Source organism: Hydra vulgaris, chromosome 02 (assembly GCF_038396675.1).
Source record: "Hydra vulgaris chromosome 02, alternate assembly HydraT2T_AEP".
Classification (NCBI taxonomy): domain Eukaryota; kingdom Metazoa; phylum Cnidaria; class Hydrozoa; order Anthoathecata; family Hydridae; genus Hydra; species Hydra vulgaris.
The window spans coordinates 35,737,582-35,755,717 of record NC_088921.1 but is presented as its reverse complement, the minus strand read 5'-3'; the positions used below and the strand labels follow the sequence as shown (position 1 = coordinate 35,755,717).

At 26.4% G+C, this 18,136-nt stretch overlaps 1 protein-coding gene across 1 annotated transcript; it reads right to left on the bottom strand.

The window, feature by feature from the left end:
* Positions 1 to 522: 522 nt before the first annotated feature.
* LOC100207048 (ruvB-like 2) lies at positions 523 to 16,931 on the bottom strand. The gene is made up of 14 exons (XM_065790731.1): positions 16,803 to 16,931; positions 16,616 to 16,671; positions 16,269 to 16,337; positions 11,019 to 11,091; positions 10,783 to 10,912; positions 10,227 to 10,293; positions 9,768 to 9,874; positions 8,912 to 9,005; positions 7,138 to 7,261; positions 4,844 to 4,938; positions 4,476 to 4,594; positions 1,249 to 1,368; positions 877 to 1,006; positions 523 to 770 (listed from the first exon to the last, which is right to left on the bottom strand). Exons 1-14 carry the CDS (start codon positions 16,861 to 16,863, stop codon positions 627 to 629), a joined length of 1,389 nt encoding a protein of 462 aa, XP_065646803.1. The 5' UTR covers positions 16,864 to 16,931; the 3' UTR covers positions 523 to 626.
* Positions 16,932 to 18,136: the final 1,205 nt, after the last annotated feature.

Here is an 18,136-nt window from a genome sequence, read left to right as displayed (position 1 = left end):
CATCATCATGTTACGACTAGCAATAACTTAAAAGAAGATCAACTTGATTCGTATATAGAAAGCGAGGAAATCGAAGCTGATGGGAGTCCGTGTGCAAATTTTTGCTTTGGCTTATGTCAAAAGCATCGTTTTTTTACAAAAAGTTTAGAATCAAAACTTTGCTATTTGGGAAACACAGGTATAGGCGCTTGGAAGACGGGCATAGTACCAAGTGATGTCATGCTTCGAAACCTGGTAAATTGAAAACTTTAGTCTATTTACCAAACACTATTATATTAGACTAATATATTTCACAACTTTTTAATCATTCTATATCAATAAAAAGTAAACTTACCAAATGAGGTATGAAATGCAGAAACCACCATTTAATTTGCCGTTTGAAGTATATAGAGAATTTGATTTGCGTAGATACAATTTTTTTAATGTAGTATTTTGTTATAAATAAAAATTGCACACACATCTATAGTTAGTTATTATATGAAAACATTTTTCACCCCATTTTTAAGGGAACTAAAATTTCAATAACTTAAAGCTTTTTTGATCTTCTAAACTATTTTACATCAACTTTACAAAATTTGTTCGGAACAAAAGAGATAAAAAACTTGAGAGTAATGACCTATAAAGAGTTATGAAATGTCCATAGATGGCGTTAATTCCTCCTCGTTAAACATGAACTCCTGTTGATATTCTCTTAAGAATTGCGTGGAGCGTCCTTGATCGAAGAAAAGCGAGTATACTTTTTTAATATCTTCTACGTCAACTTCTGTGCCCTAAAAGTCAATTTAATTTCTTATAAATTAAAAGGAGGAGTATGTAAAATTAAAAAAAGGCGCATAATACAAAAAAATGGAGTGAAAAATAAAAAGACGATTTTACCTTTCTTTTTCTGCAACATAAATTAGATGATGTGATAAGGTGAATAGCATATCGTAAGCTAGTTTCTTGCGCAATTTTTGTAAGAACTGTTAACGCATCTTCACTCATTTCAACATCTTCTTCTTCGCATCTATTAGGATAAAAAAAAAATTTTTGTAATACTTTTTATGTTATTTTAATTCGTGTTTTTTAATATATGTATATATATATATATATATATATATATATATATAATATATATATATATATATATATATATATATATATATATATATATATAAATGAATTAATAATAAAAGAAAACAAATTTTCAAAATAGTTATAAAAATGATAGCAATATATTTATTTACCTTATTAAATATATTTATATACCTTATTTTCAAAATTTGTTCCAAATCTTTCTCCTCATAAGGCGATGTTGATATTATTAAAAGTCTATCAAGTAGATCTATTGGAAGTCCGTGAGGACTTTTGTAATTAGTGCCACGGATTCTATAAAAAAGCTGCTTCAATTATTTCCTTTAGTTTTTAAAGATTGATGAGCTTTATTATTTCCTTTTTTAAAAAAATAACCTAAATAATATTGACAGAAAACATTCATTACACAATATTTTAGATGATTTATATCATTTTTAATTTTTTTTTGTTTAATTGCGTTTTCCATTACGTTGGTATCGATAGAAACAGTGAAAAAAAAAAATTAAAAACCATATATTTTGAGGATTTTTTATAAAACTGTAAAACGTTTCAATAATAAAGAGTAGGGCAGTTTTAAAAACAATTTTTTTTTTAAATGTCTGCTGACACCTCCTAAATATGTTCTATATAATCAAGTAATACTGGATTTTTGAATAAAAAATATTTTTAGAAGTTGTTACGGACCCTCAAACATTAAATGTTTCCCTTATATTATTGAAAAAAAGCGAAATTATATAAAAATTTCAAAATTATGAATCGCTTTAGAAATAAATTATTATTTTAGATTTTAGTGAACAGAAAATGACATTTTTTAAGTAATAAAAAAAAAAAGAATTCAACAAGATTTTTTGATTACAATTTTTTTTTCTCCATGTTTTTTATAAAATGATGATTATTTTTGTTTATTATTGAATGGGCAATGTTACCTAATCAATAAATAAACACAAAACATTTAATACTTTTATTTCATATTTATCTTGGGTCACGAAAAAACTTCCAGTGCAAAATGAGGTCGTGAATGAAAGTGAAAAAAAAATTTAAAAAGTCATTAAATATTTGAAGTTATTGCAAATGCAACAACTTCAATCATTTCAAAGTGACAACTTTAAAATAATTGAAGTTATTGAAAATGCAGCAACTTTGAAATGATTGAAGTTATTGCAAAAAGCTTACACGGATCTGATTAACAGAAAAGATTGCGAGCCAAATTACATTATCAAACTATGGATAAAACTGATGTTAATATGAATGCTAGTGATATATTATGCATTCTGTCTTTCTATGTGACCAATTCTGTCTTTCTATGTGATCATTGATAACACTGATTCACTGATGTTAATATGAGTGCTAGTGATACATTAGAGTCTTTCTATGTGATCATTGAAGATCTTAAAAATTAAAAGGTAAGACAGCAAGTAGTTTACACAACAATACTTTTGTAGGTTCTAGCACTGTGTCTAATGGATAACATCTCGACCTCAATAGATTGAGGAAAATTTAATTGATAATATGTTTGCATTGATCTTAGTATATAAGTTTTGTTAAGTTGACCAAACTTTTTTTATACATCATTCTGTATAAATACAGTTAATTTATAACATAAAAACTTCTATAAAAACCTTTAAAGTGACTTTGAGCCAAAGGATTTTAAAGATAACAATAAAGGTGATTTTTTCTCAAGAATGAAACTTATTATCAAATATTAATATTTATATCATCAGACAATAAGATTGGAATTAGGGGTGTTCAAGTAATGGAAAAAAAATTACTCAAGTAATTTTAAGTAATTTTTTTCAAATTACTTAAATAACTTAAGTTCTTTTAATTAATTTTAGTTATTTTCCAAACAATGAAAAATTACATCTAATATTACATTTTAATATGATATAGTATTATATAGGTATAACAAATCATAATCTAACTAAATTTAAGATAGAACGCTGAAAAGTTAAAATTTCTATCTATTTATCACTCAAAGATGTTCTCAAATTTGTAATAAAAAAAAAAGTCTAGAGCACTAAAACATCTTTCTGTAACAATTGATGATGCTGATAAAAAATTTAAAGTAAAGTGCAATTTTTTTAAACATTTTTGGACGGTCATCTGATCCTTTAAACTCAGCCTTTTCTTTTTTGATGCAATCAAAAACATTTAAGTGAGCTTCGTTTTTTATTAAATTGGAGTTTTGAGCAAGAAATGGTGAATTTCTTCAGTCTTATTCTTTTTTTGTAAAGATTCTTTAGTTTCAACATTGGAGGCTTTACATTCAAATGTTGATGCTTTAGGATCTTTAAGATCATAAGAAAGAAATAATCAAAATTTAAACTAAAAAAGTTTTGAGCTCATAAGTTTTAATTTTAGAGTTCAAAATTGAAAACCTGACAACTTTTATACATAATTTTATAAAATATCAATTTTCTGTTGATTTAATTTGGAAAAAAAAATTACTTGATTTTACTTAAGTAATAAAAATTTACTTAAGTATTTGGATTGTTTAAACAATTACTAAAGTACTTAAGTTACTTGAAACAGCCCTAATTGGAATATATTGTTTTTTTTTAACAGCCAATAAAATGGTAATATATTGCTGTCACTAAGTTTAAAGCAATTTATAATTTTAAATAGGAAAGTAACTATTGATAAATTATGTAAACAAAATCTTAAAAGCTCATAGATTTATCTAAACACAATAAAAAATTTTCTTTCGCCACTACTACCCCTTATTCTAAAAATTCAGAGAAGAGAAACAAAAAACGAACATGCTAAGTCCAGATAAAATAGTTCTAAATTTTCAATAGTTTAAAATTTTTATTAAAACATCAGTAAAAAAGTCAGTAAAATTTCCAAATAAAACTTTAAACCTTTTTAGCTCTTTACTGCAACAAATTTAAGTGGACAAACTCAAACAAGAGTAGTATATATTGCTGTATTGGATTAATGAGCTTAGATAAACAAGACAGTTTACTTCATTTCTGGAGTAACAAATTCAAACAAAACTGGAGGATGTAGTTTCATAAAGAATATAAGCATAGAATTTTGAAATTTTTTGAAAATGAAATTTGAAGAGTTTTTTATTTAAAAATGATACATATTTATACAATCATTCAAGATTTTATAAATCTACAAGATTATAAATCTCTTACATATTTTTAGGGGGATACTTTAGCTCCCATGCTCTAATCATCATGAACCGTTTGCAAAATAACCAAATTTAACATGAATATCAACATAAAAAAGAGTTTTAGATAACTTCCTTTATACTTAAAAGATATCTATTTCCAGTGAAAAATAATCCTTCTATAATACTAACAATCACATAAACTTATCACATAATTCCCCAGGCTTTTTATGTTATAATTGTGGATAAAAACTACGTAAGTTTATTTAAAAAATAAACTTACTTTGTTATTCCTCTGTTTGTAGCCATTATTAACAAAGGAGCCATATCGCTTTCTAATGCTCGATTAAGAAAAGAAAAGCATTCTATATCAAGCATGTGTACCTCGTCTATAAATAATACCTAAATAAACCAAGAAGTTTATGTAAATAGAAAATATATCATACAAAATAAAAAACAAAACACAAAAGAAAAAAATCAATCTGATCACTCCACATACATTTCACAAACCATACAACTGTTATTGCTATTCCATTTAAAATTTTAACAACTCAAGAAAACATGAGCACAAACAATCAAAACATGAAACTTTAACAATTCAAGAAAACATGAGCACAATAAAAAATTAAAACATTAAAATATAAATCTAACCCCAGGAACAATATCTGCTTTTCCTTCCTCTCTCCATTCTGCAACTTTAGTGTTGATTTGTTCTCGAACCTCGGTTTTGATTTCTCCAGTATCACCTACAAATTATTTATTTAGGAATCAACAATGATAAAATTTATGTAAAAGACAAAAATTATTTAAAAAAACAACCTATTGAAATTTATTATAAGTCCATTTATTTAAAATATATTATTATATTTTATTATAATATATTATAATAATTTTATATAAATATATTATAGTATATTATAATATATATATATATATCTATATATATATATATATATATATATATATATATATATATATATATATATATATATATATATATATATATATATATATATATATATATATATATATATATATATATATATATATATATATATATATATATATATATATATATATATACTATATATTTTATTATCAGTCCATTTATTTTTGTTGAAATGGATTTATTGAATAAATCTTACCAATTTGTTTAATAAAACTAAAGGTATTTAATATTTAGCTAAAGATGCAAGAGCTTCCGTTTTTAATTCAATGAGCACCACTTAAGAAACTTGTTTTAGAATAAAAATGGCTCCATCTATGACAAAATTATTTTAAAACTAACTAAATAAAAAAAAATTCAATTCTAGTTTAGAAACAAAACAAAACAAAAACAAAAAAATCAGCTTGAGCTGTATAAAAATTCTATTGACACTATTCTTTAAAATAATTAAACAACAATATTGTTCAAATTGATTCATAAAAAGATTTTATTTAAAAGTGAACTGAAGATGCAGACTTGAAGTCAAACTTTTTCCTTTTTTAACTAATTTTCAAATTTTTCAAATCATAGCGAGTTAAGTAAATCCCAATGAACTGTTATTTCAAGTTAAAACTTTATTTTACATTTTTTCCTGTCATTTGTCTATAAACCTTAAATGTTAAACCCTACCTTTTTTTATCCAAATATCTTACTACATCCTTTCTACAAGATTAAGAAGTAAGATGATTAATTCCAGACACCAATTGTGTGTGGTAGCAACAAAGATATTTTTCTACTGCAGCTTGTGCTATCTTATGAAGAAAAACTTCAAACAACACATCATAAAAACAAAGTGATTTCAACGAAGTAAAGAATGAATATGAACTTTTGTAACTAATCAAACCAGTAGAACTGTTTCATCCATCAAACAATCTATGCTGAATTTTTTTTCTTCAGGGTATGTCTAGTTAAACTTTTAACCAAATAAAAATACTTATCAAGTTTTTATTTATTTATGGATGTATCTAATTAAACATTTAATTAAATAATTAAACTTATAATCAAGTTTTTCAAGACATCCTTTACCAAGACTAAATGACCTTTTTTTTTCTTAAAGCAATATGTCTTCCTCTTTTTCAGCATCCAACTTTTCAATATCCATTTTTATGTCAGCCAACTAACTATTAAAAAAATTATGTTTATCCTTGTTAAGAAAAGTCGGAGGAAGTTGCATGTTAGCATTCAAATTTTTCTAAACAAAAAAATTTCTGCTCATAAAGTTATTATTTTTTTCGGAACTATTTTCTGTTGAGCATAAATAAGCCAAATATTATTTTCTGTTGGACTTAAACAAGCCAATATTATTTTCTGTTAGGCTTGAACAAGTCAATAATATTTTCTGTTGGGCTAAATAAGTCAATAATATTTTCTGTGGAGTTTAAGCAAGTCAAATATTAGGAAGTGTGAGAAGTAAAAACATAATAATGATAAGTCCTTATTAACAGGACTTATCGTGGCTGGATAGCAGTTGGTTAGAGCGTCAAACGAAATGTTAAAACCTGGACTGTTGTTCGATACGATACCACCAACTCAGCGCTTGAGTAGTACTTCTGTACGCAAAAATATTGGTCAATAACGGAAGCTTCTTTGGATTAGCCTTAATGACTATTTGTGGCTGTTCCTATGCTAAGCCAACAATATCTTCGGATATAACATTGTATAGCAAAATATAGCATGAAACTTTAAATAAATTTAAAAAAATAACAACGGTGGAACAAATAAGTTTAACAGTAAATTAACATTAGAAATCCTAATGTCACAAATCTGTAACAATCAGGAATTAAAGATTTCTCTTTAGACATCTAACTTACGCAAACAAAGAAATTTTTGTAAAAACATATACATATAAATTTACACAAAATTTGTGATTCAAATATCTTATATACATTGTATATATTCCATATAATTTCTTTATGTTTGAGCTATAAATATAAACTTTAACAAATGGAAAAAAACATACCAGAAAATAGAGCAAGGAATCCTTGTGTTCTGCTATTGATAACATCAATCTCATGCAAGCTGACTGTATGTACAACTTCTTTACGTTTCTGAAGCTCCCCTTCAGGACATTGAACAAACTTTGTCTAAAATACAACAGCTGCATATATAATTGTTATTTAAAAGACATTATTTTAATTATTTCATTTTTTTTTTTTATATTTATAATTTCTATTTAGTCTTATTTGATTCTATGAAAAACTGTACGGATTTAAGTCAACATATTAAACTTTCTACCCAAACTTTAAAAAATAAGTAGATACAGTTTTTTTTGTAAAATAATGAAAAAATCTTTTTTTATTTAATTTTGTTAAAGGTCACCCTTTGATTTAAAATGCTGGGCCATATAACAAAATTATTTTTTTCAAAAGTTCATTTTTTTTTCTTTCAAACTACTATTTTTGAAAAAACATTTTTTTACTAATATAATTTAATAAAAAAGATTGTTGTCTTTGTACTCGCTATGAAATTCTTCTGAAATATTTTAGAGAAAAATATTTTTACTGATATATGAAACAATATATGTATTCAAAAAGTCTTGGAGAGGGAGAAGCTTTTATAACAGTAAATAAAGCTAATGCATTCTCTATTACTTTAAAACAAGAGTTTATTATACAAAAAGCTGATTTTGAAAAATAACCTCAATACATCCACTAAGCTTTTACATAACTTAAAAAAAAATTCCTTTCATAGTCATAAAGGTCATTTCATTGTCATAATGATCATTGTCATAGTGATCTGAAAATACAAAAAAGATATACCTAAGGTTTAGGCAGAGTCAAATTTAAATGATTTTAAGATTATATTTGTTTTTTCTATATCTTTTTATATCTGTTTTTAGAATGTTGTCACTTTTTTTTTTGCACAAAATGATAGGACTTTTTAAAAACTAAATTAGTGAGTTGTATGTTCATGTTATAGAAATATATTACTAAGTATATACTTTGAGTATATTATATAAATTATAAAAATAAGAAGAAAAAAAATGATATAAAAAATAAATTATATTAAAAAAATTATATTCATGAATTACTCAGGTCAAGAGATTTTGTTGTTTAATACTAAGCGTAACCTATATAAAAATGTTAACACATAAACCTAAACACATTCTTATTTTTAAATTTGCCTTTAAAAAATGCTAATTTATTTTAAAATTTGTTCAAGTTTAACATGGGCATATTATATATTAAATTAAAATAAAATAGAATCAGAAAACCTTGCAACTTTCATATTTTTCACATTATAGTTTTATGGTCTAAGGTATTCCTGTTTGAGGCAATTGATTTTTATGAAAAAAGTTAAAAATACATACTATCCAAAACAAAACCCTCATGTAGCAGCACTCATTGCATGTTCTACATGATTGTCAGTCAATGTAGCTGCACTCCTTGCATGTTTACCTATATGTCAGTCGGTGTAGCAGCACTCCTCCCATGTTTTATTTAGATGTAGTAACACTCATCGCTTGTTCTACCTATTTGTCAGTCAAAATAAAAACATTCAGAAATTTTTTGTTTTTTTTAAAGTAAAAACATTAGAGGAGCGATTTAAAAAAAAATGTGAGGAGTACAACTAGATCAATTGTTAACGTATATATAATGTATATATATATACTTTTTTTTTTGTTTGTTAAAAATTTAAAAGTTGCAGTTTAAATTTTTATATTGCAATCTTTTTTAAAAATATATAAAACAAGAACAACAAATTAAAAAAAAAAAAACATAATATATAAATACTTGAGGTCCCATAGCATCATAATCTCTGGCACGCGTAAAGGATCTTCCTAACCTTGAAATTTTTCCTGTTGCTTTGTCTATAGTTATAACATCACTAAATGAAAAAAAAAATTTAAACATATGTTTGGTAAATATCTTTACAAAACTTTAATACTAATTATAACATGTTCAAATGCAAAGTTTTTTAGATTAATTCTACCTACTCATTAAATACAAACTGAGCAATAGATAATTAATTTTGAATTTGCTGAATTCAAAATTAGTAAGAAATACAAAATAAGTAATAAAAGCAATGTCTAAAAATAATTATATTTATAAAATATTTCATATTTTAATTAACTCATTGACTAAAACTGTTGCTACGTTTCCAAAATTGCTATTTGAATAAATAATTTATTATAAATTAGTATTATTTGATTCTTTCAATGTTAATAATAACCTATTTCAATGTTAATAATAGTAAACATGTATAACATGTCCTAAGTGAGAGATAATTTAACCATTAATATCCTATATTAAAAGAACGCAGAATATTTTTTATAATGCCTATAAAAACAAAGAAAACATGCTGTGTTAATAGCAAAACAAAAATCTCCACTGTACATCTACGGTGTGATCTAGGGGTTACTATAAAAAATAGAAACAAGGTAAAAGATTTTTTGCTGACCTCAAACACTTTTAGGTCAGCAGTATATCTAATTACAGAGAGCTGTATAAGGTAATTATATTTCTATGTTATGAAGCACCACTTTCACTGTAACCTGTAAACTTACCACTAAGGTTTACCTACACAACACTTGTTTTTACCAATATTTAAGATGAAAAGTTTGGTCAATTATTTTTATAAACAATGTACCCAGCTTGAACTTTTTCTTTTGTAACAGATTCTATCATTTTTGTACCAAGATCATATATGGTTTCCATTTCTGTAGTTTTAAGTGTTAGCTTTCCAACTTTAGCTCCCTAATACAAAAATCAATTTTTATAAACACAAAATATAACCTAAAATTCAAATCACAAAATTAGGAAAGAAGTCAAATAAATTTATACAAATTTGCAAAGAACTATGAAAAAAAAAACTTTAAATTTTGATATGGTTTAATAAAATTTTTTTAATAAATTTTTATATTAATCATTTTTAAGCAAAATAATAAAGTAATAATATGATAGGAGGAGAAATATATAATATATTAGAAAGATTTTTTGTGTTAGTTTTACAATTAAGCATTTTTTTTAATATCTAAAGAACCTTACATTTAAAAAACTTTAAAAATCAAAACAAGTAAAATTTCGAAAAAAGAAAATGAGTTCATACAGTTCCTGTAGCAGGTCTGTCTACTTGTACTTCTACTACTTCTCCTTCGATAATCTCTGACTCTTCTCTAAAAGCATTATAAAATTATAAAATAAATATATCAATTGTTTTTGAACAGTTTTTATTATGATTTATCTTTTAACAGTTTTATTAAAGCATTAGTTTACGTCTGATAATAATCTATTCTATTCAGAACTAAATAAAATTAAAAAATAATGTAATATTAGGATACAATTATTTGTTTTATATAGAATTTTTTTAAAAAAGTTTTTATATTATTTTTAATTTCTTTAATTCTTAAACAAAAAGTTTGAGTTTTCTGAAGAAATTTACTAAAAGGAAACAAAAAAATAGTTTGACTTAACAAAATTCGAGTTATCCAAGGTTCGACCAGAGTATTTTAACAATAATCGATTAGACGATTTCAAGGAACCAAATGAAACAGTTCGAGTTAATAAAAGTTTGAGTTAAGCGGTTTTCGACTTACCAGGAATTTAGTAAAGTTCACTAACCTCTAATTTAGTTGTAGAAAGGTTGAGAAAGGTAAAATACTTACTTAATTCTTACTCCTATTGATTTTCTGAATGCTTGTGTTAGAGCTTCAGTTTTTCCCATTTCAAGAGAAAATATTTCACTACCAGACATAGCTGTAAAAGGTGTATCCGGACCAAGTGATTGAGCTATACCTACATAGTTATTTATATTTTATTTGAAGTGAATCTACTAATATGCTTCAAGTTAGTGGAGAAAATATAAACAGAAAATAAATATTGAGAAAATTTAAAAACTTACCCATAGCAATAGCTGTTTTTCCAGTTCCTGGTTGCCCAGCTAACAGTACAGCTCGACCGGCTATTTTACCATCCTTAATATAAAAAAGCTTTAACGTGTTAAAAATGAACTACTATTATATCGAAAATGATTTATGAATTATTTCTATTATTTTTAGCATTTGACAAAATTTTGTATTTTAAGGGAAGTTGTACCTGTTATACACTGACATAAAATGTCAGGCTAACCAGCAGTGTTATAATCTTTTTATTTCTTAATTTTTTTTTATCTTTTATACCTGTAAACATTTGATTAAAATAGTTAAGAAAATCATCACAAAGTAAAGTAATAGTAGTCAATACATCAGATAAACTTTTAAACGTTTAAACTTTTTTTTCCTGATAAGTTTATTTATCTGAAAGGTTAGACCTTGCAAATCGATTGCTGCTTCGATTCCAAATTTAGTAAGAAAGAAATAGTTCAAGCTTTTCTATTTCTTTATTTTTAGTGTTGCTAAACCATTTAAAATAAGACGATAAAAAAAATTACTTAGAAAAGCATCTAATAAGTGAGAATCTGCTAAAATAAAATAAAAAAGAACACCAATAACATCATTAAAAAAAACGTTGTGACTAGCGCAACGCTACCGTTGCTTTAATTTTTTATCTTAAAGTCACGTTAGTAAAGTTTGATTGGTTTATTTCAATTCACGGCTGCAAATATTATTGGTTGATTTTGAAAGTTGTATTTGTACACATTTAAAGAGATGCAACTCTATATTGTATGCTTAGCATTGCGGTATCTCATTGGTTTAACTTCCACGGTGATCCGGGATCAAGTCCTTCACTTAGAAAAATGCTTTCAAATGTTTTTTAACTATTTTTTATTGAAAGTTATTATTATTGCTGTAGATTGAAAGTTACATTGACTTCTATTATTTACATACATTGACTGATATAGGCGCAGTGAAGCGCACATACATCGATTAAGGGTTTTGATTTGGGCATGTATTCTTTGAATTTGCAAAAAAAAATCAACCAATCAGAAATTACTACCGTGACTTTAAGAAAAAAATTAAAGCAACAGCGTAAAAAAATCAGATTCTACACTAAAGAAGGAAGATTCTTTGGTTCTGGATCTGACTTCATCAGTTTATACCTATACAACACCCAATATGCTATACACACTTGCACTTCTTGGAATTGATTGGCTAGACTGTTGTGCATACTAATTCTAATTTTTTGTAAAATAAGTGATAATCAACAATAAACTTTAAATTTAACTGATTCTCATTATGTTAATCAGCAAGGCTCATTTTTTTCATCATCAGCTGGACAACCAGTTCTCGAAAATCAGATTTTTCAAAGTGATTTAAAGCCTTTGATGGGTGTGTGACTTCAAAAATAAACTTTAAAATGGGTGTGTAACTTTAAAAGCCTTTGATGGGTGATTCAAAGCCTTTGATGGGTGATTCAAAGCCTTTGATGGTGTGTTACTTTAAGTTAACTTAACTTGCTCAATTAAACTTAAAATTATACTCTTTATAATAGTTGCCACACTAAAACCGGAGTGAATTATTAACAGTATTCACTCCTATACTGAATGTAGTATTTGAAGTCACAACATATTAAAGAGCAGAACAAAGCATAAGAACTAGTTTGGTTTTACCATACATTTTACATTAAAATTATGTTTGAATTATCTTTTTTCTATTGCTTCTTTGTTAGCCTTTTGATTTAAATCAGCTTATCTTGGCAAAGACAGTTGTTTAATATTACTTAATTGTTGAATATTACATAAGGGATCATCCATAAAGTACGTATGCTCGTAGGCAAGAGGGGGTCTGCAGATGGCGTAAATGAGATGGGAGGGCAGTGGGTTGATTATTTATGAAAGGAGACCCTAAATTAAAAAAGTATATATTATAAAATATAAGATAAATAGGTAAAATAAGTTATAGGGTAAACTAGTAATAGGGCCTTACTGATGGGGTAAACTAGTTAATAGGGCCTAACTAATGGGGTTAACTAGTTAATAGGTCATTACTGATGGGGTAAACTTATTTGAAAAAAAAGTAAAGTTAATTGAGCTGAGCCTATACTAATGAAAAACTTTTACATTTCTTCCTATTGCAAATTACTTCACCATTGAAATATAATATAAATTTCAAATATGCCAAGCAACTTTCCATCAGTTGAATCTTACCTCTTGCAAAATTTACTAAATTTGCTTGCTTTTAGTGAGACCAATATAAGTTTTGCTATTCCCTCTTCAGATCTCAACAGACTCCAACAGTCATATGCTTAGCTTTGGGGTATACATATACATCAATTCACCTATTTGTCAAGAAATCATGTTCGAATCCTTTGACCATTCTTTTATGTGCTTTCACTTGGCACCTCTTCACTCTATCAACTTTTTCTTTGTTCTTTATTGTTGAACATGCCCTCTCACTGCCAATATTGTTGTTATTGGTGACTTAAATGCTCATCACACTGGCTCGCCACTGACCATGCTAGCACAAAAGCCTATAACCTCTGCATTTCTCAATCTCTTAATCAGATAGTTAACTTTGTGAATTGTTTTCCAGACAACACTAATCATTTACCTCAAATCAATGTAAAAAGGTAATGTCTGATGCTAAGCCCCGTTATTCTCATCTGACTAAGTCTTGTATCTTATCTTAGTTAGACTCTATCAGGCCTTGTTAAGAAGCGTTACGCAGCTCGCATTTTGCTTGCGAAAAGGCGATTTGCCTACGCGTTCAGCAGTTTTGCTCTACGCAAAAACTTATATCTTTTAGAATATTTAAATTATCTTTTGATTGTCGTTAAGGGGACGTAACGTAACGTTTATTCAGAAGAAATAAAGTCTGTTAGTAAAAGCTTTTAACCGCAATTGTAAAGTAATAGATTTTTTGTTAAAGAAACAGTTTGTTTCCTAATTTTTTTTGTTGTTGTTAAATATTAGTTAAAAAAAATAAAGTGTTTTAAGTTTTATCTTAAGGAATTAAATATATAAATTCCTTTTAAATATAAAAATTATTTTTAGTCATAATAGTTTAAAAAATGCACGATATATTTTGATGTAAATATTTTATTAATAAGATATTTTGTTTATGGTTAATTCAATAACGTAAAGTTTTAAAGACGTTTGTTTAATTTCTGAAAATAAATTATGATCACGAATATGTTATTGGTAACTGATAAATAACAAAAAAAAAACTCTTTATTGTTTAAAAACGTTATTAAAAAGAGTTCACAAATTAAATAAGGCAAAATTTATTAACAGTTAATAAAATAACCAAAAACCAACTGTAAAATCATAAGAAAATAAACAAACATTATTTTACGTTTCATGAAAAAAATATTTTTTTTCAAAATAAAATTTAGTTCATATTTGAAAAAAATAATAATAATGATTTTTTTTAATAAGAACTTAGGTTTTATTTGTAACTTGCTATAGCGAGAAAAAAACAAACTGTTTGTATGATTTTTAACGCGTTAATAAAATAACTTTAATTACAATGCGGTACTTGAAAAGACGCTAGTGACGCAATATAACTTCTAACGATGCAAAATATATTTGCTGAGTTGAGTTACTTAGAAAATCGTTACGCGTTTTCGCTATGCAGCGAAATCTCGTAACAAGGCCTGCTCTATGTATGTGTGTATGTATGTATTTATGTATGTATGCATGAATGTATGTATGTATGTATGTATGTATGTATGTATGTATATATATATATATATACATATATATATATATATATATATGTATGTATGTATGTATTTTCTCTAAGTTAGACTCAAGAGATTTTTGGAAAATCTTCAATAGCGTCATAAACAAGGGTCTAACATTCCATCTCTCATTCATGGGACTGATCTTATTACCTTTACCAAGGATAAGGCAGAACTATTTGCAAAGAACTTTTCTTCAATTTCAACTCTTGAACTCTCTTTCCAATTAAACAGGTTAAGACATTGTTAGACATTCAAATCACTCCACCTTCCATCGCTAAAGTCATATCTCAATTAAACTCTTCTACGGCTTGTGGTCCAGACAACATTCTTGCCAAAGTCTGACAAAATTGTTCTCCAGAAATCTTTTAAACTTTCCTTAAACTATTTAATAAGTGCTTGACTGAGTCTCGTTTTCCTGTCTGCTGGAAAATGGCATCATGGTTGTATTAATTTTCAAAAACTTTACTTTTTTATGATAATTGGAGGGGAACATTTTTCAATTATCCCCTCCAATTATCGTCTTACCAGTCTTCTTTCTGTTATTAGAAAGGTCTTTGAGTCTTTGATCAACAAATCTCTCACATACCATATTGAGTCAAACAACTTACTGTCAGATAATCAACGCGATTTTCAATCTTCTTACTTTATGCCTGACTTGCTATCTGCTGTGACTGAAAGATTTTATTTTGCTTTAGACGGAGTCGGAAAGACTAGGGCTATTGTTTTTGGCATATCTAAAACTTTCGACAAAGTTTGGAAAACTGGTCTTCTACATAAGCTTATTTTATATGGTGTATCTGGGAAAGTTTTGGAGTACCTCAAGGTTCTATCCTTGGTCCTGTTTTGTTTCTTATCTACATTAATGATCTTCTTGACAACCTTACATCTAAAGTAGCTCTTTTGCTGATGACTCAACTTTATAATCCTGTCTTGACAAAAAGTCTTCTCTTTTCGATTGCTTAGAACAGGCAGCCGAGTTTTTCTAATGATGTTCTTTCTCTTCTAGACAAGGTCCAAAAATGCATTAAAAAACATATTTTGAGCTGTTGAACACTTATGGTGGTCTTCTTTGAGGAGGATTTTAGATATACTAAAAGAAAATTTTGTCAAATACTAGTTCCAGATGCCAACCAGGCAACTAAATTTTGTTTACAGTTTTAATTTTAAAAATATAACTTTACTCTTAAATGCACGAAATTAATAACTGTTTATTTTTTACTTTATTGGCTTATATCTATAGCTTGGTCATATGTTAAATGGTATGCTCCAAACAATTTACATTAATAAATGAAAAAATGAAAAAATATTCTTTTGTATTTTTTTTTTTTTTTACCATAAAAAATGTTCTTTATAAGTAAACTGTGTCTGCCTAAATTTAAAATGTAAATGTGAGTGATGAAACCCTGCTGATGTAATTAATTACGCCTGTAATTAATGAAAATCCTGCTGATAGCAGATAGATATATGTTATATGTGTGCGTATAAAAGAACTATAAAAGTATAAGGTATAAAATTATAAATACAAAACCTTTATCATCTTTGTTATAATGCCAGCAGCGCGACGTGCTTTTTTTTGTCCTACCATTCCTTGAGATACCTTAATGAATAATAAAAATGCAGTTTTCTAGCAATTTAATTTCATGGGGAAAATATACCATTTTTATAATAAACATTGTGGCAACACAATCTTTAGAACAAAATAAAAACTACTTTTTAATAAAGATAAAAGAAAACACAAAAACTACTTTACTTAAATTAAATATAAAATAGCGATCATTAGAAAAACTAATAAAATCTTGAAATAACTTTTTCAAAAGTAATAAGATATACTACTAAAAAAATATTTTACCTATTTATACATTAGAAATAATTTACCTGTCTAGCTTCTAGAGCATCATCAAGACCAAGTCCTCTAATATGAGAATGAGCACCTAAAATTTACACTTTAAAAGTTTGATATTTTTTAACAAACACCAAAAAATGATGCATCCACCTCTGCTAATAATTAATACACCCTAATATGCATTTAATAGTACTTATTTATCAACAATATTTAACTTACCAATTCTCTCCATTCTTGTGATATCTCGGACTTCTGGAACTTTAGTTGTTGGTACTTCCATTTTAATTCTTAGATTAAACTATAAAAATTTTAACTTTTATAAATTACAACTATAGATGACAAAAAGAAGTGTTTTTTTCATTAAATAGTACCATTGTTTTTATTATACTACAGATGTTACTATTGATCATTGACTTTATTAATGATTAACTAATAATAATTATTACTTAATCATTAAAAAAAGGCGATATATATATATATATATATATATATATATATATATATATATATATATATATATATATATATATATATATATATATATATATATATATATAACTTAAATAAATCTAAAAATAAAAGTAACGTAATGTGATTTAATAGTTTGAAAATAATCAATAAAAATTGGAAATAATGAATTATTAACAAAAATAAATTTAGGAATAGGTCATCGTGTGTAAATTACATTAAATAATGTACGTTCTCGAATTATCCTTTTAAAAATACAACGCACATGTTTGAATTCTTCATACTAAATTCATGTTAATTTCGATTTCTCTTGGCAGCGCCAACTTAAAATTACGGTACTTTAAACTAAATTACGGCAATCAAAATTGCCGTTAATAAAGCCAACAGTTTTCTATCCATAAATGATGTCAAAGATAATTTTAAATTTTTTCACCCGCCTCCCCCCTTTGTCAAACTCGGTTAATTTTTGGCTACCCCTTATATATGATGTCAGTTTTTGCATCCCTCCCCTTTATCCCTAAAATAACAATTAAAATATGCGTAAACATCATTGATTTTTTTCTGGTTAAATTATACATTTATATAATAGTAGTTCAAATTATATTATAAAACAGTTGATATCTTATTAAATGATAAACAAACTAAGATTTTTTTTATATTTATAATGTAAATTCACTCACTCATCATCTTTCTATGGGTTGTTGTAGTGATCTTTAATTGAAACAATTGGTTGTGAATCCTCTCTGCGAACTTACTGGTTATCGTCCCCTTGAGGTAATCAGATCACATGCATCAATTTCATTTTCATCTAACCACTAAGCAGTTTCCGAATTCTCCTGCAAAGCGACAACTGCCATAAATTCTGTCTGACACTTAGCAGCGATGCGAACTGGTCGTACCCTTTTGATAGGAGGGAGTGTTAAGGCGGAAGAATGGATAAAAAACGTCCTTTTTCAGCATAGCTTGAGAGGCAAAGTAGATATTGCACTTTTTACAAATTCTATCAGCTAGACTAGACTGAACTGATGGAAAAAACGCATCATACAGAAAAATTGGAAATATTTTAGCTGGTCGAGGCAGAATAC

Excerpts from the sequence above, each read along its gene's own strand:
- LOC100207048 (XM_065790731.1), bottom strand. The coding sequence starts at position 16,863 with ATGGAAGTACCAACAACTAAAGTTCCAGAAGTCCGAGATATCACAAGA. Across the intron at positions 4,595-4,843 it reads AAGCAGATATTGTTCCTGGG|GTATTATTTATAGACGAGGT; the intron begins GTTAGATTTATA and ends TGGTTTATTTAG. Across the intron at positions 771-876 it reads TATGTTGCAGAAAAAGAAAG|GGCACAGAAGTTGACGTAGA; the intron begins GTAAAATCGTCT and ends ATTGACTTTTAG.